Here is a 23,062-nt window from a genome sequence, read left to right on the forward strand (position 1 = left end):
ACTCAACCACCTCTTTAGCTCTTAAGAGACATGTATATGTGTCTGTGACCGCTCAGGTCTTCACTGTGACTCTCCTTTTGTCACACACAGCCGCTTGGCTGTTTTTATAGAGCTAACAGTGAGCTTTGCTTCTCTCGAAGACTCTTCTCAGCTCCTGTCTCAGCTCCTTCTAAGACCAACTGCTCTCTTTAGCGGTCTCCCTCAGACTCTGTTAGTCAACTCACTGCCCTCAGCCATTAACTGTCAATCACCTCTGAGAGTTCCAAGCACTCTGGCCCCCACCCTCAGATCACCTGATGCAGGCTCTATGCGTCCTTAGTTTTCTTGTTAACCCGTTCATTACCGTCACAGGTGCACTCAAAGGGAAGAGATGCTCCTACCTAAGTATCAGCTGAATCCTACAAAACACTCCCTTGATGTCTTTGCCAAGACCTTCACATCAGCTATAACCCTACACAGACATTCCTGGTTGCATTGCAACCCAACACTCGGTCTTCTGTTGAAGACCTCCCCTTTGAGGACCAGGGGTTGTTCAGCTCCATTACAGGCACAGTTCTTCAGGATCTAGACAAAAGCATAAAGACTTCCTGCAACCTGGGAGTCTCCACATCATCTAGATCAACTAAATCCAAGTTCTGGAACAAGCCTTAGTCTTGTAGATGCTATGCCAAACAGTCTCCAGAACAGACATGGCAACCAAGAGCACAACAGAGCCAACTTCACTCTTTGTATGGATCTAAGCCCAAATTTTCACCTTCCACCTCACAAGGGGGCAAGACAAGGACTGGGAAGGGCCCCAAACAGGGCCTTTGACTCTCCCATTCACCTATCCTCTCCAGTCACTCTTCACCGCCCCCCAAGTCCGCCTGTTTTCACCTTTACCTGTAAATGCAGAGCCAGATTACATCCAACAAGTAGGTTCTTTCCCTCATAGCAGAAGGGTGCAAGATCGAGTTCGTTCAAACTCCTCCAACACCTGTATTTATTGTCATGCCACCCTCCAGTGTGCTTCTGGAAAAAACAAAGAACTTGATCACAAAACAGGACATCAAATGGGTCCACCTAACACACCACCACTGTGGATTTTATTCACAGTACTTTGCCGTACCTAAGAAGGATGGGGGCATCCACACCATCATGGACCTGATGGCCCTGAATAAATTCATTATATACAAGAAATTTCAAATGACTACCCTGAACAGCATCCTCTTTCTTCTATGGCAAGGCACCTGGATCTAAAGGGTGCATATTTTCACCTGATTATCCTTCATATTGATAGTAGAGGGATGGATAGTCTCAGATATTCTCAGATTTGCAATTGGAGACCTACATTTCCAATACAAAGCCCTCCCGAATCTCCACAGCCCCCAGAGTTTTCACAAAAACTATGGTGGTGATATCCACCTAGCTATGTCTTCAGGGGATAAAAATCTTCCCTTACATCGATGACCTACTGATTGTGACAAATTCCATACAGGTCCCGCTGGACCACATCAACACAACCCTAACTCCCCTTCAGGATCTGGGACTGCAGGTGAACGGTGACAATCAAATTGCAACCCGTGTACAATTCATAGGAGCAGTGTTGGATTCCCAGGCCTGCAAGGCATTCCTCCCTCCTACCAGAGCTGAATAAATCTCACTAATTCAACTCATACACTCACAAAGGGATGTGACTGCACTCCAAATCCAATGGCTGTCGGGTCTTATGGTGTCAGCCACTTCTTTCATAGTATTTGCCAAGCTCCACATGAGGGTTCTGCAACTCTGGTTTGTGAAGGTGTTTAATCCTCTCTGCCACCTGCAGTCCATTCATCTCAGACTGCCTCTGGAGATTCTGCCCTTGTGGGAGAACTTGGACAATCTCCTGGCAGGAGCACCATTCTACTTCCCCACTCCTACTCTGACAGCCACGTCTGACACTTCCCTATGGGATTGCGGGAGCTAACATCAATGGTCTTTGTGTGGGGGCTCCCTGGAAACCACACCTGCTCCACCACCACATAAATTTCTTGAAGTTACTGGCAATCAAATACACTTTCCAGTCTTTCTAACACCTGATTTGCAACAAGGTGGTTTCCATCCTTATGGACAATACGACAGACTTTTACTATGTAAACAAGAGGTTACTGTCTCAAGACAATTATGTCTCCTCACCTTAGAGATCTGGAAAGACTGCCAAGTGTTTCTTGTAGCTTCCCACCTACCAGGAGTTCAGAATGCCGAAGTGGACTTCCTGAGTCAGGGAGGGGCATCTCTCCATGACTGGGAGTTGTACTGGACATACCTCCAACCATTCTTCCAGAAATGGGGCTACCTACTGGTCAACATCTTCACAACCAGGCACAACAGAAAGTGCCCAGACTTCTGTTCCAGAGCAGAGATGGACCCAGCATCTCTGGAGAATGGGCTCCTTTACCCCTGGGGTCATCAACACTTGTATCTATTTCCACCTATAGCTCTTATCACCAAAGTAGTCAACAAGATCATGCAGGAATCCCCATGGGGCATCCTGATCACTCCATGGCAGCCAAGGAAACATTGGTTCCCCACACTCCTGCAGCTTGCTCAGGGTCACTTTCACCATTTCCCTCCAGCACCCGATCTACTCCTAGTGCATGAGGGCCAAGTTTCCCATCTGAAATTGACAGCATGGAAACTTCATTGACACTCAGTGACAGAATCCAATAGTTTGTTGCTGAATAGCTGGAAGCTTTCTACAAGAACTTCCTATACTTACAAATGGAAAAAGTTTCTCGCTTACCTGGGCTCGACCAATGCTGCCTTACCAGCTTCTAACCTGTCTATAGTGTTTGGATTCCTCCTTTTGCTGGCAGATTCAGGGCTCACCCACTCGCCCATCCATGTATACTTGGGGTCAGCCTCTCACACCCCCATTGATGGATTCTCTGTTTTCACACCCCTCAACTAAACGTTTCCTTAAGGGGTTACTTAGACTGTTTTCACCATCAAGACACCTTACGCCTGCATGGGACTTACCACTGGTGCTTCAGAGGCTGATAGTCAGACCATTTGAGTCTTTGGCTACCTGTGACCTTCGGCTTCTTTGCCTAAAGACAGCTTTCTTAGTGATTATTACTTCCTCCAGGAAGGTTGGAGGGCTTAGGGCCCTGCATTGTGACCCTCCATACCTGACTTTTCTTCTGGACGCAGTCACCTTGGCCCCAGATATTAACTTCCTACCAAAAGTACTCTTTGAATTTCACCTCTTGGCAGACATTGTTCTGCCGTCTTTTTTCTCTAACCCAAAGGACAAGGCTGAGCAGCAGCTTCATGCTCTGGATATGCGACGAGCGTTGTCCTTCTATTTACACAGAACTCTGTGCCATCAGAAGACACCTTCTCTGTTCATAACTTATGCCATCCCTACTTTGGGAAGGCAGATCACTGCCCAGAAACTCTCAAAGTGAACAGTGAAAACTTATCAAACCATGTTACCTGCTGGTCAAGACTCCTCTGCCGGGGGCTGTCCATGCCCACTCCATCAGGGCAGTGGCGTCTTCTGTGACTTTGCTTAGGGGCATCCCACTTTATGACATCTGCAAGGCAGCAACTTGGGCTACTCCTCACACTTTCATGCCCTGGGTGTCTGTTGCTCACAGAGGGAATTAGTGGGTCATGCTGTACTGCAAGCTGTGTGTGTCTGAATCCCTACAGAACCCTCCTTCAGGTAAGACGTATTTGCTTGCTAATCTCCTATGGATGTGAAGCACAGGGACCATGAGGAAGATAAACATGTTGCTTAACTGTAACTGATGATCTTCAAGTGCACATCTATGCATTCATACTATCCACTCTCCTTCCTTTCTGCTGTAGAGCCTCATCCAAGGTGCTTCAGTGGTCAGAGGGAACTAGCAGGATCCTTGTGCCCTCTCCAGTGAGCATGTAAAGTTCTGCATTTAGGTAGGAAAAATCCAATGCATGGTTATAGGATGGGGGAGACTTATCTTAGCAGTAGTATGTGCAAAAAGGATCTAGGGGTCTTAGTGAATTATACGCTGAACATGAGTCAACAGTGTGATGCGGTGGCTAAAAAGGCAAATGCAATTTTGGGCTGTATCAACAGTAGTATAGTGTCCAGATCAGTGATGTGATGGTATCATTTTACTCTGCTCTGGTAAGACCTCACCTGGAGTATTGTGTTCAGTTTTGGGCACCACATTTTAAGGAGGATATAGACAAGCTGGAACGGGTCCAGAGGAGGGCGACGAAGATGGTGAGGGGTCTGGAGACTAAGTCCTATGAGGAAAGGTTGAAGGAGCTGGGGATGTTTCGCCTGGAGAGGAGGCGGCTGAGAGGTAATATGATCACCATCTTCAATTACTTGAAGGGCTGTCATATAGAGGAATTGTTTTCTGTGGCCTCGGAAAGTAGAACCAGAACCAATGGGTTGAAATTAAATCAAAAGAGTTTCTAGCTCAACATTAGGAAGAACTTCCTGACCGTTTTAGAGCGATTCCTCAGTGGAACAGGCTTCCTCGGGAGGTGGTGGGTTCTCCTTCGGAGGTTTTTAAACAGAGGCTAGATGGCCATCTGACAGCAATGAAGATCCTGTGGATTTAGGGGGAAGTGTTTGTGAGTTTCCTGCATTGTGCAGGGGGTTGGACTAGATGACCCAAGAGGGCCCTTCCAACTCTATGATTCTATGTGTGATGATGGCCCCATGCATGGCACTGGGAAGGACACAAAAATCCTCTCTATAGGCTTGGAAGTACCAATTGGGATTGGTGCAGGTGCACTATATCCCATGGGTGTGGATGCACAGATGACCACTCAAGGATCATCAGTTACAGGTAAGCAACCTATTTTTCTCCGTGCAGAATCAGCTTCTTGGTGAGTTCTTTTGGGCAGTCCAGATAAGGGACCACCCAAAAGAGCCCTAGCTGAGTCTTGTCTTAGCTGTATTTAGTGGCTTTGCTGCTGCTTCCCCCACTCTGTTTGGACCTGAAAAAACCTGGGATTTCAAAAAAACAAACCCCAGATCTGAATACTTTACCAGTGTTGATATGGATTTTTTTGAGGAATCCCCAAAAAAATTCGGGTCCAAAAGACCCAAACAAAAAAAAATAGCGAGAGAAAAAATTGCACACCCCTAGTGACCAGCTTCAAGAGGAAAGTGCCACCCATGGATGCCTTCACCACAGCTGGTAGCATCTCTCTATGGTAGGTCTTTACAGAAACACACTCTTGTGCAAATTGAACAGGCTTACAAAAATGCTTGTCATATTTGTGCCTTAAGAGAATTCCAAGCAAGAGGCTCAGGCTCTGCTTTCTGCAGAATATGCACCTTTAAAGGCTTAACGTGAATACATATCATATTAACACTAGTTCATATTTAACATGTGAAATAATGAAGTGAAGTGGCTCAGTTTTGCCACTTGGTAGCTCCCCTGAAACTGCCTTGCTTTGACACAGAAGACAGCACAGTATGTATAATTGACTAATAAATGTTAAAGCAAATTTGAACATAAAGAGATTTGATTGTCCAGCTGCACAGTCTGAGATTATAGTATAATCTGTAGCTTGCCTGTTCTTCCACATTTACCTTACTTCATACTCTACCCAAAATCAGCACCCAGTGCCTGTTCTACAGGTGAGTGGGCAAAGTTCTTTAATACTGCTGCAATGCTATATTTCTGAAAAACATACCTTATGTGCCCTTGGGTCTCATGTTCCTTCAGGCACAAAACACCTATCAGATATAAAGTTAAAAATGACAGTTACTATGAATTGGTGTTTTGGGCTGCTTACAAGGCTCTGCACAGAAAGAAGGTTCTCCTTACTACAAGCTGATTTTAAGAGAAGAGTTGCATTCCAGAAGATAAACGTTTGTCCTAGCCAATGCTTATGTATTTATTTTTGGTATGCAGGTGAAGAATGTCCTGGATGACATTTTGGAGAAGTTGCCAGAGGAGTATAACATGATTGACATAATGCAGAAGTCTATTGCTCGAACCCCCTATATACTCGTCTGTTTCCAAGAATGTGAGAGGATGAACATCCTTGTTCGAGAGATACGGGGGTCACTTAAGCAACTAGACCTTGGTCTGAAAGTAAGAAATTTACTAGGAATAAGGTCTGTTGTGGGGAAAAATACAGTAGGCTCTAAAGACTCTTGATGAGTGCCCCGCATCCTTGGTGTCTTCCCCCGCCCCTTCAGCTAACACCAGCCCAATCACCTCTTCGACTCAGCTACCCCCACACTCTTGGCATGCCACTCTTCCCCCCCACCCATGACATTCATTCACTCCCTGTGCTATCTTCCCCTCCCCCCAACCCTTTGCATTCACTCCCCCTCCTCCTTGCTGTCTTCCCACCCACCCCACAGCTTTAACAAATGTCGCTCCAAGTCCTGAAAGAGGCCCAGAATGGAGATAAGGAAGAATAATTATGGGGGTGTAGGGGGCTTGACAGTCACACAGATGCTGAAGCCCAGCATTCCTTGTTTGCAGGGCATTTTTCCACTTTTTCCCATCATATTCAGCCTTGTGGTGTTCAGCATCAGAGTGAGCTTGTGGAGTGATTCTGGGAGGGGAGGGGTGCCTGGCTTGGTTGTGTTATGGTATACCATAAAGTAAGAGCCTCAAGGTGGCCATTTTTTGTAGAGGAACTGATCTGACTTCAGTTTTCCATCTCCTCCACCTCCCAGCAGCCTCTACCTAGGAAATGTACAGTCTTTCTCCACAGTGCAGACCAAAGCAGGATACAATGACACAGTGTCCATCCTACAAAGCAGCCATTTTCTCTAGGGGAACTGATCTCTGCCATCTGGAGAGCAGTTGTAATTCTGAGTGATCTCTCGCCCTCACATGGAGATTGGCAACAATGGTTCCCCCAGAGGAAGTGGCTGGATTGGAGGGTGGAGTCTATGGCATTGTACCTGTCTGAGGTCCTACCCCTCCTCAAATCCCACCATCTCCAGGCTCTACTCCTCAAATCTCTAGGAATTTCCTAACCTGGGATTGGCAACCCTATCTTCTTCCGAAGAGTAGTCACAAGCAGCCAGGCCTAGAGTAGCCAACCTCCAGGTGGAGCCTGAAGATCTCCTGGTATCATAGCTGAACTCCAGACAACAGATCTCTCTCCCCCTGGGGAAAATAACTGCTTTGAAGGGTGGGCTCTATGGCATTCTATTCAGCTGCCTCTCCCTTTACTGACAGAAGCAACCTTAGTTACGTAGCAACAGCCTCTGGCTAGCTGCTTCCCCAGTGGCCCAATCTTCATCAATCCTGAGGCGAGGCGGAGGGGAGGGAGGGAGGAAGTAAAAGGAAAGCAGTGGACACCATGACCTCTGAGGAAATGCTCCCAGTGGGGCCAGGCCTTACCACTTCGTAGCATTATGACCTTAATTCCCTGTCTTTTCATCACTTCCCTGATGCAGCTGCTTACTTTCTCCTTCCAAATGCCAGAGAGTGGGTAGGCAATAGTGGGCAGGAGAGAGGAGTGGGCCCAGCCAATGGCATGCAGGTTCTCTTGAGTGGCAGTTGAAGAGCTAGGTACAGCAAATGGGAATCTGGCCAATTCCATTAGGGAATTATTATCTGTAAGTTAAACAGAACTCTATGAACTTAAATAATTTGGTTTTCTAGGGGGAGCTTACATTTTCTCCTGCCATGGAAGCTCTGCAGTCAGCCCTGTTTTTTGATCAAGTGCCAGTCACGTGGTCCAAACTGGCTTACCCCTCCACATACAGCCTTCCACAATGGTAGGTGCAGGATAATTCTTCCTTATCTACATTGTTTCCAGGACAGAACAAGGTAACACTAAGAAATAGCTCAGGATATTTTTATTAAGTAGCTCTCATTAAAAGAGAAGGTAGGTGATCTCTGCTCCAAACATTTTTCAATAAATGCTTAAAGTTATGTACAATAGCTGGCAAATTAGCAGTGTGACTATTCACTTTTTCAGTGGCCAGTCCAGCTGGTATTTTTAACCATCCTATTCCTGTCCCCTTACATGTTTATCATAGTCATAATAACGCAATTTAAAATTATTCTAATAAATATTCTAATAAATATCACTTAATTGGTGTTAGTTTTAATGCATCTACTGTTTCTTCCTAAGGTTTAATGATCTCCTTATGCGATGCAGAGAACTTGATACTTGGACACAAGATCTTGTACTTCCTGCAGTAGTATGGCTTTCTGGCTTCTTCAACCCTCAATCTTTTTTGACTGGTATGTCATACTAGCTTTGATAGGTAAAACAGCTACATCATGTTTTAATTCAGGATCATTTTTGTATTCATGTTTTGAAGAATGCTAATGTTGAAGGTGGCACAAATGAGTTCCTGTAGTAAAATTTTTGTCCTAAGATGAAGATTCTGAAAATATAAGTGCATGTGAGTGATGTATTTAAAACAAATGTTGATCAGGGTGAATGGTCTGGAAGAACCAGAAACTACATCATTGTTTAAGTTAAGCAGATGCAATCCTGATCAGTACCCTTGGTGAGACCACAGTGAACCCAGTTATTTGCTAAGAGCCAACAAAAGTATAATTTAAAATAAATCACATGAAAGGTCAGTAGCCCTTTTGAGATAAATGTATTCCCACAATCCAGTAGAGCTGAGAGTTGATATCAGTACAATTCCTGCAGTGGAAGCACACTCTTATTCCTTCATCTGGATTAGAGGCATCACTTCTGCACCATTTTTTGTAGAACAACCTTTTCACTCAGGAAACAATGGAGCAACATTTTTGAGAAAATGTGGATTTATTGTTCTAGTAGGGTTGGAAAAATAAGAAAATGATTTATTGTTTTACAATTATGTGTTCTTAGGTAATGAGGTTGCATACACAATCTATTCACATAGTAACTCTTTCTTTTTAAAAGCCATTATGCAAAGCATGGCACGAAGGAACAACTGGTCCCTGGATAAGATGTGTCTAACAGCAGATGTTACCAAAAAGAGTAGAGATGATTATGGTCACCCACCAAGGGAAGGAGCATATATTTTTGGACTTTTTATGGAAGGTAAATATATTAAAGTTATTTGGAGTCATTGACCTGATACTGAAACTCAGATTTAACTGGGAGAACAAGGTTGCATTTAGGAGAACAAGATTGTATAGTACTGTCTTGTTTTTACTGTACTCACTGATATTATGTGGGGATGGATCCAGACTAAATTTGCCATTTCCACCAATTCCCCTTCCCGCTGTAGATCACCCTTACACTGTTCCTGAGTGTCACCTACCCAGTTGGAGGAGGCAGGAAAGTTCCATTCCCCTGACAGAAAATTTAGTCTGGATCCAACCTGTAACAATATACTGGTTGCAAAGGATTTCCCATTACAAACCATACAAATTATCCCACTCCCAGAATAAAGAGAAACTAAATTTGAACTCTGTGAGTCAGAAGCCCTTTCTGCACGCACAGCTTACTTCTGATTTTCACCAAAGTTGAATCAGTTGGGGTTTACTTTGAATTCTGTGCCTGCACTCTGCACCTTTTTTCCCCTCTCTTATTTTCTGTTGGGAATTGAGGAGTATATATGCTGCATACCAATGAGAAAATCCAGATAGTGTTGTGGGGCTGTCTCTTGATTGGTCAGTTTCACAGTGGGCGTGTCTTTTGAAATAGAAGATTCTTCAAGCAGAACTTACTGTTAGGTTGCCATTAGTGGGTTCCCCCACAACAGTAGTCAAGAAGTTTAACGCTAATCCAGGATGGCTGGAGAAAAAATCATTGGCAGGGAATGCTTTAAAAATTTAGCGCAAGGAGGTGAAAGAGGTGGCAGTGGTGCGGGGGAGAGACTGCTGTGTGCAGTTTGGTGGAGGTGGTTCCCAGGTCTTCCCTGGCCACCAGTGTTGGGGATTGGGAGTTGGGATGCCAGATCCAGGCTGGGAAACTCCTGGAGATTTGGAGATGGAGCCTGGGGCAGACAGGATTTCAGTGGGATACAATGCAACTGAGCCCGCCCTCCAAAACATCCATTTTCTACAGGAGAACTGATCTCTGTAGTCTAGAAATGAGCTGTAATTCCAGCATATCTCCAGGTCCCCCCTGGAGGCTGACATCCCTAGTAGAGACACCAGTGCTTTGCAGCCTGAACTCCCCCACCCCCAGCATTATTTGGAAATGAGATAACAGGCAAAGGAGGAAAACCTGATGTTGAGATGGACCAGAATGTTGAGATGGACCAGACCTTTTTCCTAAACAGGCTGCTGCTGCCCCAGAGCAGGTTTCACAGCATTATCCTCAAATTTGAAATGTTTGTGGTTAGAGTCAATTTCAAAGAAAAACTCCCCCCCCAAAAAAAACAACCCCCCAGAAATGCCCACTTGGGGAATCAAACCAACAACCTTGCAGTTAATAGCACTGCATCTTAACCAAGTGAGCTAACTGTTCCTGCACAAGGTCAGACAAAGGCAATTACCTTTCCTAATCTCTTGTTTCAAAAGGCATGCCCACGCAAAACTGACCATTAAGGGCAGACCAAGTGGGCTCCAAGGGGGGAGGAAAAGTCTGAGGAAATGTGTATGCTTCTAAATTATTTCCATTTTAGAAGTGAACTAAGAGGATAAATTGTCACAAAAGGAGTTTAAGAAGACCTGGGGGGGAAAGCAGACTGAAAGTGAGCTCAGAACTGAAGGAGGGAGGGGAATTCTAATGGTGATGCACAGTGAAATTGAGGAAAACAAAGGTGCAAAAAAGGCTAGAGCTTGCCTACAGTTATGCTGGCTGTATTTACTACACACTCAAAAATAACCTGACAGATAAATTTCACTAATACTATTTTTCTCTTGAGCCTATCCATGATTATTTATTGTTATGCAAGTAACAGTAACCGTGTGTGTCTCTGGTTACAGGCGCCAGATGGGATATCCAAACAGGAGCCATAGCTGAAGCACGTCTGAAGGACCTGACTTCCATCATGCCAGTAATCTTTGTAAGAGCAATTCCAGTAGACAGGCAAGAAACCAAGCATATTTATAAATGCCCAGTATATAAAACTAAAAATAGAGGGCCCACCTATATCTGGACTTTTAACCTGAAAACCAAAGAAAAGCCAGCCAAGTGGGTACTTGCAGGAGTAGCCTTGCTCCTAGCTGTTTAGCACTTTAACACATCTCTATCTAGTCAATCTCAGCCTTTGGAGTGCAAGCCAAATTAGGAGAGCTCTGCTCCCATGTAATCATAATGTAGGCATTATGTCAAAATGTTACTTCTTAGTATTATAAAAAGGTCCTGGGTGTTGTACTGGGCAGGGAGGGGGAGCCATGCATCGCTAATGCAAAATACAGAAATACATAAGCACCTGCCTTTAGAAGTCCAAACTAGATAAGTATTTGTGGTATTCAACTCTCTATGTAACTTCTATCAAAAATAGCCCAAAGCAACTTTTTTGCTTTTAAAAGTACGTGTCTTGAAAAATGTATTTCTCTTGCTCGTTACAGCATCCACATTTTAAAATATCAAAATAAAGTTTAATTTAAATACTCCAGTGTATAAGGTAATCTTATTGCCCCTGCTAACTAGCTGCAGCAGTCAATATATTGCATATGGAAACAGATTCATCACAGCATAAGTAATATGTCTATCCTCTGGTCTCTTGGCCACTGTGGTTTTGTTTCAGATTCTGAGGCTGCTTCAAAAACAGTACATTAACACAGTTTATATAACATCAGAAGATTTAGACACAGTTCAGTTTTGGCGTCAAGGCACATGATATCTGTACGACTCAACCTGAACGACTCAAAAATGTTGACAGTGGTCAAACCAAATGTAGGGATTTCTGTGCACTGTACAATGGAAGAGATGGTTAGTGCTTTGCAGAAGGCAGAATAAGTCTGCAAGACGGAAGTAAGCACAAAAAGTACCAACAAAAATCATGTTACAATATTTTAATTTAAATATAATTTTGGTGAGATTTTGTCTAACTCAGATGCCAGAAGAGAAAATTGCTGGGGTTAAGAAAGAATGTAACCTGTAGGATACTGATACAATGACATTCTCTCAGTGCCAATAAAATAATGCTCTGAGTGTTAAATTTGTAAAATCTAATTTAAAATATTTCTAAAGCAATTTAGAGTAGCTCTTTGATAGACTTTGCAGCTCTGTTGAAAATTAGCTATTCATAGCTGGTCTCTGCTCTTAAGCAGTACAGTCCAGAGGTACTTTTCCAGTAAAGGCTCTGCTGAAATGAATGGAAGCTGTATTAAGCTCCATTCATTTTTGTCAGAGTTTCACAGAAATAAATTCCCAGTGTTTTGTGGCAAAATGAATGTATAACATGTAGATTCCTTTGAACCAATGTTTTCCTGAGAAATCCCTGCAATACATTCAGCAGCAGTTTTTTAAAAAGCAATCAAATAGCTTCTATCTACACTTCTATATTATATAAACATAATTGTAATGAAATGTTAAGATCTCAAACTCTGATTTAAAACAGTAAAAAATAAAGTCGACAAATTATGAGTGTTGCACAGCTACTTCCAGTATCTTCAGTCGTCCTCAGCAAGTTGCTTTTGCAAGCTGGAAAAAAGAAGTAAAGAGGTACCAATAGCAACACAGGAGATAACATCCTATCCCAAACAAACATCTTTGCACATACCATATTGGTCATGGCTCTTCATAAAACTGCCACACATAAACCAGCCTATTTTTTTAAAAAAAGAGGCTATTTTTTAAAATATAGCAGAATTCAACACACCCACAACTTGTTGTCAGCAGTCCAGATAAAAAGGATTAGTAGTGTTACTGGACATAACCATAATTTGTATGCAAATGTAAGATGAGCCCCTCTCTCTTTTTTTTATTGTATACCTTGGAGAAAAAACCCAGTCTTGCACTAGAGTCAATATATATGGGATAGCTTCGGACACTATCAAAAAGCTATGGAGAGGACTAATAATTAATGCTCATCTTCCCTATAATTCTGGCTGTAACTTCCAAAGCAGTCCCCACAGGGCTAGGGGAGCAGAAGAAATACAAAAGATGTACTTCGATTAAACAATTATAAAAACAGGAAATGTCTGCCATTCACACTTCCTGTTCCTACCACATTTTGTGACAGCCACAATTTGCTCACAATTCCAGACATGCAAGATTATAAAAGAAATCCACAGCCATGTTCTTAAGTTACAGTGAAGGCATGTACAACCTGCACATACTTGATGTTCTTAAAAAAATACATGCACTGAGTAAAATGTGTTCATGGAATAATTCTCATACATTCAGCACATGTACATGAGGTACAAACCTGACATCTACCCAGCCACCAGTCCCTAGTTTCAATTGCAAAGCAAATGCACACTGGCTGTTTCTTACCAGCAGATGTACCCATTACGGAAGCAGGGTACATGTGTTCGCTTTAACATGTGGACAGGGCATATCACTACCTGAATGATCTGCATAATGGAAATTTCAAACTATCATAAATAACGAAGTCAAGCGCTTCCTGAAGAAGGTTCTTGAGTCTATTCTCCATGTAAGTATGTATTGGGTTACAGTTTCTCCTAGCTTTTACACACATACCCATGTAGATACAGGCAAAATCTAAAAGCTATAAAAATTCCAAGAAACCTCCTACCTTTCCAGATACTCTTTCACATTGTCATAGCCATAGAACTTTGCCAAATGGATGAGCATCCCTGTAGCACAACGGCCATCACGTTTGCGACAGTAGCTGCAATTGCAGATCCCTCGGCAAGGGGGACAGACCCAATCCTTTAAAAAAAAAATTACGGGGGAGTGAGATTAATTACATAAAGTCACTTAACAATGCTTTCTTGCTTAGTAAAAAAAACCCAGAAGTTCACTTGAATTAATACAATGTGTTTTGTTAACAAACGTATGGTGGCATACAATCCATACATCTCTCACTAGGCCAAGGATCTATCTGTATCTCACAATCTAAACAAGGTACTTACTGGGTCTAGAAGTGCAGATTTCACATCTTCTCCATAGCGATTACGGAGGCATGGCCCACAAAACTGTCCCCTCACCCCTCCACAGCCTTCATTACGACAAACTGTCTTTGTATCTATTGTCTTCTGTCGACACTGATGGCATGTACTTCCCTAATGTGGGAGTCACAGAGATAGGCAGAGTTATACCAAGAATCGGGCAACTACACTCACATTTTAAATTCTGAAGTGTTTATTCCATCAGTAGGAACCATACATGGTAAATATAGCCAGTGTACAATGCTTAACAGAATTTTCACGCTCAGGTTTCCATCCTCATTTTTTTTATAGTTTCAGTATGATGAAATGGCTCTTTCCATAACTGCAATTATGTAACGGAAATTTCAAACTGTTTTTGTCTTGATAATGTAAATGCACTATATAAAACCAGTGCCTTTGAGATTTGTTGGACAAATGGTTTATAAATACAACAAATGCACAGCAGCATTGCTTTTGTGCTATATAAAACAAAATTATTGTATGTCCCTTTAATGTTAATCCAGTTTCTCAGCCCCTTGATACATTTTAGAGCAGAGTTTTAGAAAAGTTGTTCAAGATTTTGTCATTTCTTAGTATTCTGAGATGGCAGCATGAAATGTCAAGTCAGTATTGCATTCACTGGCAAGTTCCTGCTGGTAGATAAAGTGATGAACATGCATTTCAGAAAATGAGCAAGTTACTTTCTGCTTCTACCCTCCCATCTCCAAGCCTTGTGGTTGCTCTGATCTCCAGTAAATTTTTTTGTTTGAGCAAGTGGACAGTGTCTTCATAAGCTAAGCAGCCCTTTTAGGTGGTTAGTTCCATGCATATTGATGCTCTCTTCTCTCTGCATGGGAATCAACACATTAGCATGGTATCTCTCAAGAGTTGTTTCACATTGTCATTTGTGTCTTCATGCAATATGCCCAGCATATCAACTATTACAGGGATCAATTATTACAGAAAATGTCTTTCACAGAAATTAAGATCCCCATGGATACAGCTGCCACTTTTAAGCAGTGTCTTCTGCAAGTGCACCTCCACACTGACATCCTCCATGAATTTGTCCTTAGGAGTCAAAATGAATGCATGAACCAGCTCAGTCTCAGTTCCTTGACAAAAACATTAGAATAAGGACTGTCTCTGTGATACAATTTCCACAGATTTAAATATATTGGGTTGGATACTGTGATTCTATTATGCAAAAAAGGAACACTTAATTGGAAGAGCCATTTTCTACTGGAGGGAGACTCCATGCACCACAGGTAGTGTTCCGTTAGCATAACTTAATCATAATCCAACCCAGTATTTATACTATAGGTGCAGCATCACCATTTGGTGCTGATACATTCAGTGTCAAAATAAATGTAGATAAAGCTGTAAGCAGGTTGGGTGGTTTTCATTCCACTGTTCTACTGACATATAGTGTTAGTGCAGGTCTGGGCATTTTATCTACTCTTCTGGGCAAAGAATACCTTAGCAGGGTGGATACATCATTAACAGATATCCTACTCACTACATTAAACCCAGTTAATCTTGGAATTGTGTTTTCTGAAATAGATTATGGTATGCAAAGAAGAAAAGCAACTAAACTGAAGCAAAGAATACAGCGGCAAATCAAACAAATGTAGGGGGGAAATCCCCACTCAGGAAATTAACGCCGGGACTTGAATCTTACCTAGAATTTCTGCAGGAAGGGCTTTTGCAGATTCCCCCTCTGGTGGGAGGCTTCAGATTTCCCTCCAGCCATTCCAGGGCAGGGCTGTTCCCCCAGAAGGGACACCTGGGATTGCTGTGGGAGCAGGGAGTCAGCAAAAATAACCCCCTTGCGTTCATGGAATTCCAAACAGGATCCAATCTTTGGTTCTCATTTCAGAGTAACAAAATGGCTTAATATTAACCATATATTTGTAGTTCAATAAATTAACTTGATTTGAAAAAATCCAATCTCTAAGGAAGAAAATATATACTTACCAGAACCTTATCATAGATTTTATCTTTAACAGTTATTGCAATGTTTTCTAAATCCTCATCAGTAATATCTTCAACTGGTCGGAATGAACAGTATTTGGATGATCGTCTTCTTTTGGGCACCTTCAAACTGTTCTGGGGAAGAAACAAGCTCATTTCACCATCTGATCTCAAACTCAAGGACAAACTAAGATCTTTTACAACCCTCTTTAAAAAAACAACAAAAACACCTTTTTGGAAAATAACTCTGCACATCCAGAAAGTAGTATCTGCTCTACTGTTATTCAACCCTTTTTTCCAAACTCAGAACTTACTTCCATGTCCCTCATTTTTGCTTCAACCTTCGATTTATGCAGTCTATCCAATCTACTGCTATACTTATCCCACTGTCTCTTTTTTCCCTGAGATATTAATCACTCTTTAGGAAATGTCCCTTTTCCCCATGTACACACATTATTAAAAAATATCACAAGCAAACTAGAATTCTGCTTTTTTTTCTGCTGCAAACTGGAATTCTTCTCCCCCCCCCACTCCTGTAGCATTCTTCTTTCTTCATCTGCCACATTGTCTGTGACACATTTGCAAACACATTTTCATCATGCCCCAATTTTTGACATCATCCCTATCAATGTACAATTTATCCCTAACCCAGCACTCTGTACCTATGCACTTTAAAAGTGATGAAAATGAGAAAGTTCCACTTAAACCATGCAGAAGAACTGGGTGCCCTTGCAATCCACATTCCCTCTGCATTCGTGTCATATCCACATATCCATACCAGTTCTAAGACTCACAATTTGCTTTCCAAACATCTTTCCCTTCACCTCTACTACTACTACTCCAATGCTGAGAGCACCAAAAGCAGAACTAGGACCATCGCACAACAATCAACACTATTCACATGCAAATTATGATAGCAATTATCATATGGGGATGTTTACGATTGTCAGCAATATAAGAGAACATACATTTTTTTAAAAATAGCCTGGTAGGGTATCAGACATTTAGAATGAAGTCTGCTTAGCAGTTTAGTCCAGCAGTAAGCAATCAATTGTCATAAGGGACAAAAGAACTGCAATAGTAATAACATTGCTTATCTAACCACTTTATTTTATGAGTTTGCAGCCCATGAAACAGAATCTGTTTTAGATTATCAGTCTGCAAATCTTCTTACAGATTCCTATTAATTTTCAATCAGATTAAAATTACCTTCCTAACCTTGTATTTCTAACATAGCCTATTCTGCCTCAAAGCTCCCAAAATTTTTCCACTTGTCTTACACTACCAATTCCCACTCATTCCATCAACTTCAGTTTCTATTATCTATCATTTTCTCAGATAAATACAGACAATCCACCAAAGTAAAAAAATATTTCAGTACATTCAAACTGCTTGGGCAATTTACTGAAATGACTTTGAATCACCACAAGCCACTGGGTATTTATATAAGCTCTCTAAAATCTCACTTAAACCTTTCGAGTCAATTTTGCTCCTTACTGGCTGGTCCTTGATACTTAAAATGCTATTTTAAAGCAAACAGGCCTGAACAAATAGATCTAGCATATACCTCTTTTAATCTTTTCTGTAAACTGTTTCGGCATCTGTAATTGTTAAGCTGTTCAGCAAATCTGACAGCAGAAAAAGTAACATTTTCCAAGGCAAAGTTCTCCGGGGGACGAGCATTCCTGGTTGGGTTAGTACGACGCTCTATCTGACCTTCTGAAAACATTCTCTTTGGCGTTTTCTTCTGTTTCTGAAAGAGAGTTTTCAGGAGACTGGTCGTTGCCTTTATTTTTGTAAGATGCAGATGTCATAGTGAAAGTGCATAATTGCCTTTTTTGTACTAATGTAGCTTTTTTACAAACACCCCCCCCCATTCACCCTTTGGAAGCAAGAAGAGAAATGAAACTGCAGCATTTATGCTTTCCCCTTCTACACAGCAACGCCAATTTTTGGCGGTTTCTCTACATATATAGTTATGACTTCTGGAGAATATACACAAATACATTACTACAAAGTTCATTACAAAGGTCACCAAAAGTATAAACCCTGTGTGGAATCAAATCTTTTTCCATTTCTGGTGATTGTATTTGTAAGGCAGGAGAAAGTCACAAACTGGGAAGCACACACTAATAACAGACTGCATGCATTATTTAACTTGGGCATCAGAACCCAAGTACACAATGTCTCAAAAATCAGCTTTTAGACAGTACATAATGTTGCAGAAAAAGAATGATAGCCACATACAAACACCAAGTCTCATCAGCGTAATACAACTTTTATTAAATCTTTTTTACTGATACTTACAGAAGGAGTTGATGTTGGGGTTTTCACTGGAAATAGATCAGGTATAGAATTCAGTTCTGCTAATAACTGAGCAAGCTGAAATAAGAAAAGGGACACTAAATTAGGCTATATGCGGTACATGCATTCAATAACTAATCGAGCAGAAAAACAGCATGGCTCTTTGTATTATTTATACAGCTATTAATACTAAGTGAAATTCTGCATTATCACATTTGAGTTGTTTAAAAGTCAAACTGCTGATCATGTTCATTTTTTAATGTTTTAGACTGATAATCTTCCCCCCAAAATTTAAAAATTTATTGATTTTTTTTAATTACATGGATTTATGCACTTGTACAAAAATTATGGGCATTATGGGCAAGCTATACCAGTCAAGTTTTCAATCCAGTATGAACTGGCTTTGCCTTCCATGTCAACAGGGATGGATAGTTCATTCAATGGAAATAAACATGAGACCCACAAAGCTCGAGGAGGGAGAATATTCCTTCCACCCCCACTGACTCCCCATACTGTTTTTCACTGTTCTCCCACCACCACCACCACTTTCAAAAAAATGTCTGGATAGTTTTGGGAAAACACGGGAGCTGTTCCAGATTTGTATAATCCCCCCCACCTGATCATGTCCCCATTGTGCAAAGTCTTTGATCTGCACTCTAGTGCCATTGTTTAGTATTATATATGAGATGCAATACTTTTTAAAGCAGGAAGTGAGGCAGAGTGAAATATATACCAACATATATTTATCCTCAGTCATCCATAACAGGGCTCCCTGTGATTCAAAAAGACAATATGTAAAGATTTCCAGAACAGATTTAATACTAGACATGAAGCCCAAACTTAGTCTTGACATTCAGAAATTACACAGAACCAAGAATCTGTGAAGAATAAACAGCAAATATAAGATACCCTTACTCAACTGGAGATTTAGAAATTACAACAATAGTCAGAATTCTGTGTACTGTGGTTAGTATTGCCAACTGGAAATAAAAGGTTATGAAGACTATATAATGCCACAGCGATGGAAGGCAAATATAGTTTTATAGTTAGTCTGCAACTGTACTAAGACTTACCATGGCTTTATTTTCTTTGATGTTCATAGCTCTTTTAAGCAGTGCACTAGAGGTATCTTTTGATGCCTCTTTAGCATCTTCTTCAGACTCTGAGGATGTCTCCTGGCCTAGTTTCTTCCAGGTTTTATTATTTTTTGTTCTTGCAAGTGTGTAGGGGTGTCTACTGTCCTTCAAGCAAAACTTTGAGTCAACCTTGTCCGATACCCTCTTCTCATCAGACTTCTTATTGGGAAACTGCAATGCCACACGAAAGCCAAAACTCCTTCTCTTAGAGGAAGCTATCCCTTTCTCTTCCTTCTCCTCAGTTGTTGTCATAGATAAAGTGTCACTCTCACTGATCAGATGAGAATCCACCACCTAAAAACAAAAACAACCCATTACAGTTGGATTTCTGACACTGAATTTTCTGTTCTTACATACACACTACTGGAATCTAAATTAGCACTCTGAATATGAAGTATACAAAAATAAACACTAGCTTGCAGGAAAAGTGTAATGCAACAAACAAGACACAGGCAGTGGACATATACCATCTGCACAAGAGAGATGAGAAAGTCAATCAAAATATCAGTTGAGATATTACTTAGGATCAAAGCTGAAAAGGCTAATGTGCTCACCGTCAAACTGCCATTAGTTTGACAGCTACTGTTTCTTCCTAAAACACTTCCAGAGATAATGCATTACAGAAATGAGAGTTATGTGTTTAATCCAGAATTAAGGCTGCAATACTAACCACTCTTGCTAGGAAGTAATCCTGAGTTCACAATGGGATTTAAACCTTAATGCCCCTTCTGTTAACTTCTGTAGAGCAGGAACCACTGCAGTGCAGTCACTGTTACGACCATGTTACGACATACTCTTAATGTCAGCATTGCTCTCCCTCCCTGCCCAAAAAGTAGGCAACATGAATGCATGGAAAAAGTACAGTGAAGGCTCCAGCTCATCTTGAGTGGTCTGAGGCTTCTGAATCTTTCATTCTATACACTACAAAGATCAACATAACAAGCAGCTTTGAGTATTTGTATCAAAGTGCAATTTTCAAATAAATTTTTGCCATGATTGCCCCTCAGTGCTGCCTTTGGTCATATGCCAAGATGTTCCATAAAACAAGAGATGCATATAAAGGAAAGGAGTTTAATGAAGATGGAATACTGTGCATACCTTCACATCCTTCTTCCCATTTATTTCCGGCTCATTTGAAGAGAACCCTTCAAACACTTCATTTTCTGAATCTGTGTCTTCAGTGAAAATACTTCTCAGCTCCTCAGTCAGATACTTGGATTGCAAATGAATATCCTGAAAAATCAACACACAGTTCTGATCCCAATAGGAAAGAGAAAGAAAATCAACACCCACAAGGTCCTCATGAACAAACTAAAAGCAAATTAATGTAACAAGGTACCATGCAGATGATGGTGGACTGGGATGGTGTGAAACCTGGCTATGATCAAAGAAACAAATTTACAGGGGAGCCACTGCTATCTTCTCTCCTTTTAAAAAAAGGAATGTTTTCTCCTGTTCCACTGAGACATTTTTAACAATTTTACTTCAAGTGTTTACACAGCCCAAATTTGTCTCACAGAAAACAAAGGAGGGAGTTAAATACCACAACAGCCAGCTTTTGATTGATCATCATAAAGTTCTAATTTGTCTTCTTTGGGTTATCTTTAACCTTCTTATTCTGTGAGCCATATTAAAAGTTGCAGTAAACTAACTAAAACTAGGTACTGAGTTTTGTAAAAGAAATAAAATACTTCAAAGCACCTGTCAATCTTTCTACCTTAAAAGAAAAGGGCAAGAGGAATCGTAGGCATACCTACAAAACACCTGCCTCTGGAGAGTCACATGGTGCACCTGAGAGCATTTCACTCATTTTCTTCTGTTTTTTCCTCCTCCCATGCAAGACTCAATGACCTTTCATACAGCTGCACGTCACTTAACTATCTTTATCCCCCCCCCCCCTTTTCATTGCCCTCTTTTCCCTGCAATTTAATTATATGCTTCTTTACACTGAGATAATGTAAATAAAAATCAGATACAATAGATGAGTGGAAAAAACTTTCAGGGCAACAGAAGGGAAAAATCATTCTACATAATGTTCCTTTAAACTTGAAAAAAAACCATGTCCTATGAATTATTAAAGATAATTGGAATGTGTTCTCTTAGTAAAATTACTTTGTTCTTTTGTTGATAGCTGCAGCACAGCTGCTTAAGTGTGGAAAGTACATATACATAAATGGAAAGTTAACTTTAATGAGAAATTGTATTTCTGGGGAAGGCAGACAAACTACCACACTTCACAATTGCATTACAATTTTGCTTCAGACACCAGAAAAAGTGGTTAGCCGAATAGGTCTTTTTTGGAAAAAAAAAAAACAAGCTAGTCCACATTGACACAGAAGGTTTTCCAGTGAAAATTTGGAAGGCTTTTGTTATTAGACTTGCCATCATTGGGCTTTGTACGCTGTTACTAGTTGAATAATATAGGTTGTCCCAAGGGAGTAAAAGCAGCCAAGGAGCAGCAAGTATCCAAACTAGCACTAACTAGAGAAGAAGCAGGATAAAGCACTAGAGAAGGGAAGATGGGCACTTAATGGCTATCCCAGGCCTCCCTCCAGCCAGTAGTGCAAGGGGATTAGTAGCAACTGCTCTTCACCTCTGAGACTGCTGCTGTTCCAGGTCTCATAAACAGCACAACAAATTCAAATAATGGAACCAATGCAAGATATTATCCTGGCATTGAAGGATCCGGTTGACATGTTTCACTGAGACCAGTCCATCTTACTCTGGTCTTGACTATGTCCAAAATGGATATCCAGCTTAATAGCAAACAACTGAGGAGCAGAGATGGAGCAGATATTATGTAACAGAGATGTTAGGTTCCAGAGAGTCAAACTATGAAGCACACTCAATGATGCCAGGCCAGTCACACCCAACCTGCTTCACAGGATTCATGAAAATAAAATGAGTGGTGAGAGAAACAATTGTGCCACTCTGAGCTCTCTCAAGGATGGGTAGGACAAAAATGTGAGCGGGTTGGGACAGTATCACTTAGATTTTCAGTAGTCTGTTTTATCAGACACTTCATCTGTCAGATTATTTGAATGGATGTTGTGTACCTGGGTGTCAATAAGCTGATTAACTTCCAAGGTGGATACTGGGGGCCAGGGAGGTAGGGCATGTAAGCACTCCATATTTTACTGATAGTTCTTATATGTATAGATACTTCTTTTGTTTAGGATGCTGGCTTTTGCCATAAATAAAATATATCTGTGTACCTGGATGCTGGACAGTAGAATCAGAATACAAAGCAGTTACTGCCTAGGTGGTGATTTCCTAACCACATTCTTACATAAGGACTGGAACTTGATGATACTCTTGCAGATTCTGAATCTTGAGAAATGTCAACGTCCAAGCCTTTCCTGTTGGAGCAATTCTGTTATGAAAGGGCACCGTGACAGCTATAAAGAAGTTTCAGTAGATCTATCTGGAATGGGATAGCGCTGTCTGTTTGAAGAGGCTCAAGAGTACTGGCCAAGCATAGACAACAGTTAATTTTAGAAAAATGGAACTTTCCAAGGCAGAACATTTCATACTTATCTGCATCTATACAATGTTGTCCAGTGGAGCTTTTTGAGGTAGTAATTGCCTTATATCAACTATGCCTGATGAGAGGCCATTTGCTCAGATGTTGGCTGTAACAGATTCGCTACATTGTTTTACAGACAGTATTGCCTAGATGTCAAACACCCGGCCCATAGGCCAGATCCAGCCTGTCCAAGGCTTGGATCAGGCTTCGCA

At 41.3% G+C, this 23,062-nt stretch overlaps 2 protein-coding genes across 2 annotated transcripts in view; one reads left to right on the forward strand and one right to left on the reverse strand.

Moving 5' to 3' along the window:
* DNAH11 (dynein axonemal heavy chain 11) overlaps positions 1 to 11,235 on the forward strand; it is a 279,382-nt gene extending 268,147 nt beyond the window's left edge. The window contains exons 78-82 of the mRNA XM_060247705.1: positions 5,892 to 6,074; positions 7,611 to 7,726; positions 8,086 to 8,198; positions 8,857 to 8,997; positions 10,836 to 11,235. Of these exons, the coding sequence (XP_060103688.1) occupies positions 5,892 to 6,074; positions 7,611 to 7,726; positions 8,086 to 8,198; positions 8,857 to 8,997; positions 10,836 to 11,083 (801 nt within the window). The 3' untranslated portion in view covers positions 11,084 to 11,235. The remainder of the gene's footprint in view (positions 1 to 5,891; positions 6,075 to 7,610; positions 7,727 to 8,085; positions 8,199 to 8,856; positions 8,998 to 10,835) is intronic.
* A 620-nt stretch (positions 11,236 to 11,855) lies between these two features.
* The window catches only part of CDCA7L (cell division cycle associated 7 like), a 31,657-nt gene continuing 20,450 nt past the window's right edge, over positions 11,856 to 23,062 (reverse strand). The window contains exons 3-10 of the mRNA XM_060248638.1: positions 20,423 to 20,557; positions 19,262 to 19,618; positions 18,192 to 18,266; positions 17,452 to 17,637; positions 15,888 to 16,019; positions 13,899 to 14,048; positions 13,559 to 13,695; positions 11,856 to 12,501 (exon numbers count right to left, since the gene is read on the reverse strand). Coding sequence (XP_060104621.1) covers positions 12,471 to 12,501; positions 13,559 to 13,695; positions 13,899 to 14,048; positions 15,888 to 16,019; positions 17,452 to 17,637; positions 18,192 to 18,266; positions 19,262 to 19,618; positions 20,423 to 20,557 — 1,203 coding nt within the window. The 3' untranslated portion in view covers positions 11,856 to 12,470. The remainder of the gene's footprint in view (positions 12,502 to 13,558; positions 13,696 to 13,898; positions 14,049 to 15,887; positions 16,020 to 17,451; positions 17,638 to 18,191; positions 18,267 to 19,261; positions 19,619 to 20,422; positions 20,558 to 23,062) is intronic.

This window comes from Heteronotia binoei, chromosome 10, assembly GCF_032191835.1.
Source record: "Heteronotia binoei isolate CCM8104 ecotype False Entrance Well chromosome 10, APGP_CSIRO_Hbin_v1, whole genome shotgun sequence".
NCBI classification, from domain to species: Eukaryota; Metazoa; Chordata; class Lepidosauria; order Squamata; family Gekkonidae; genus Heteronotia; species Heteronotia binoei.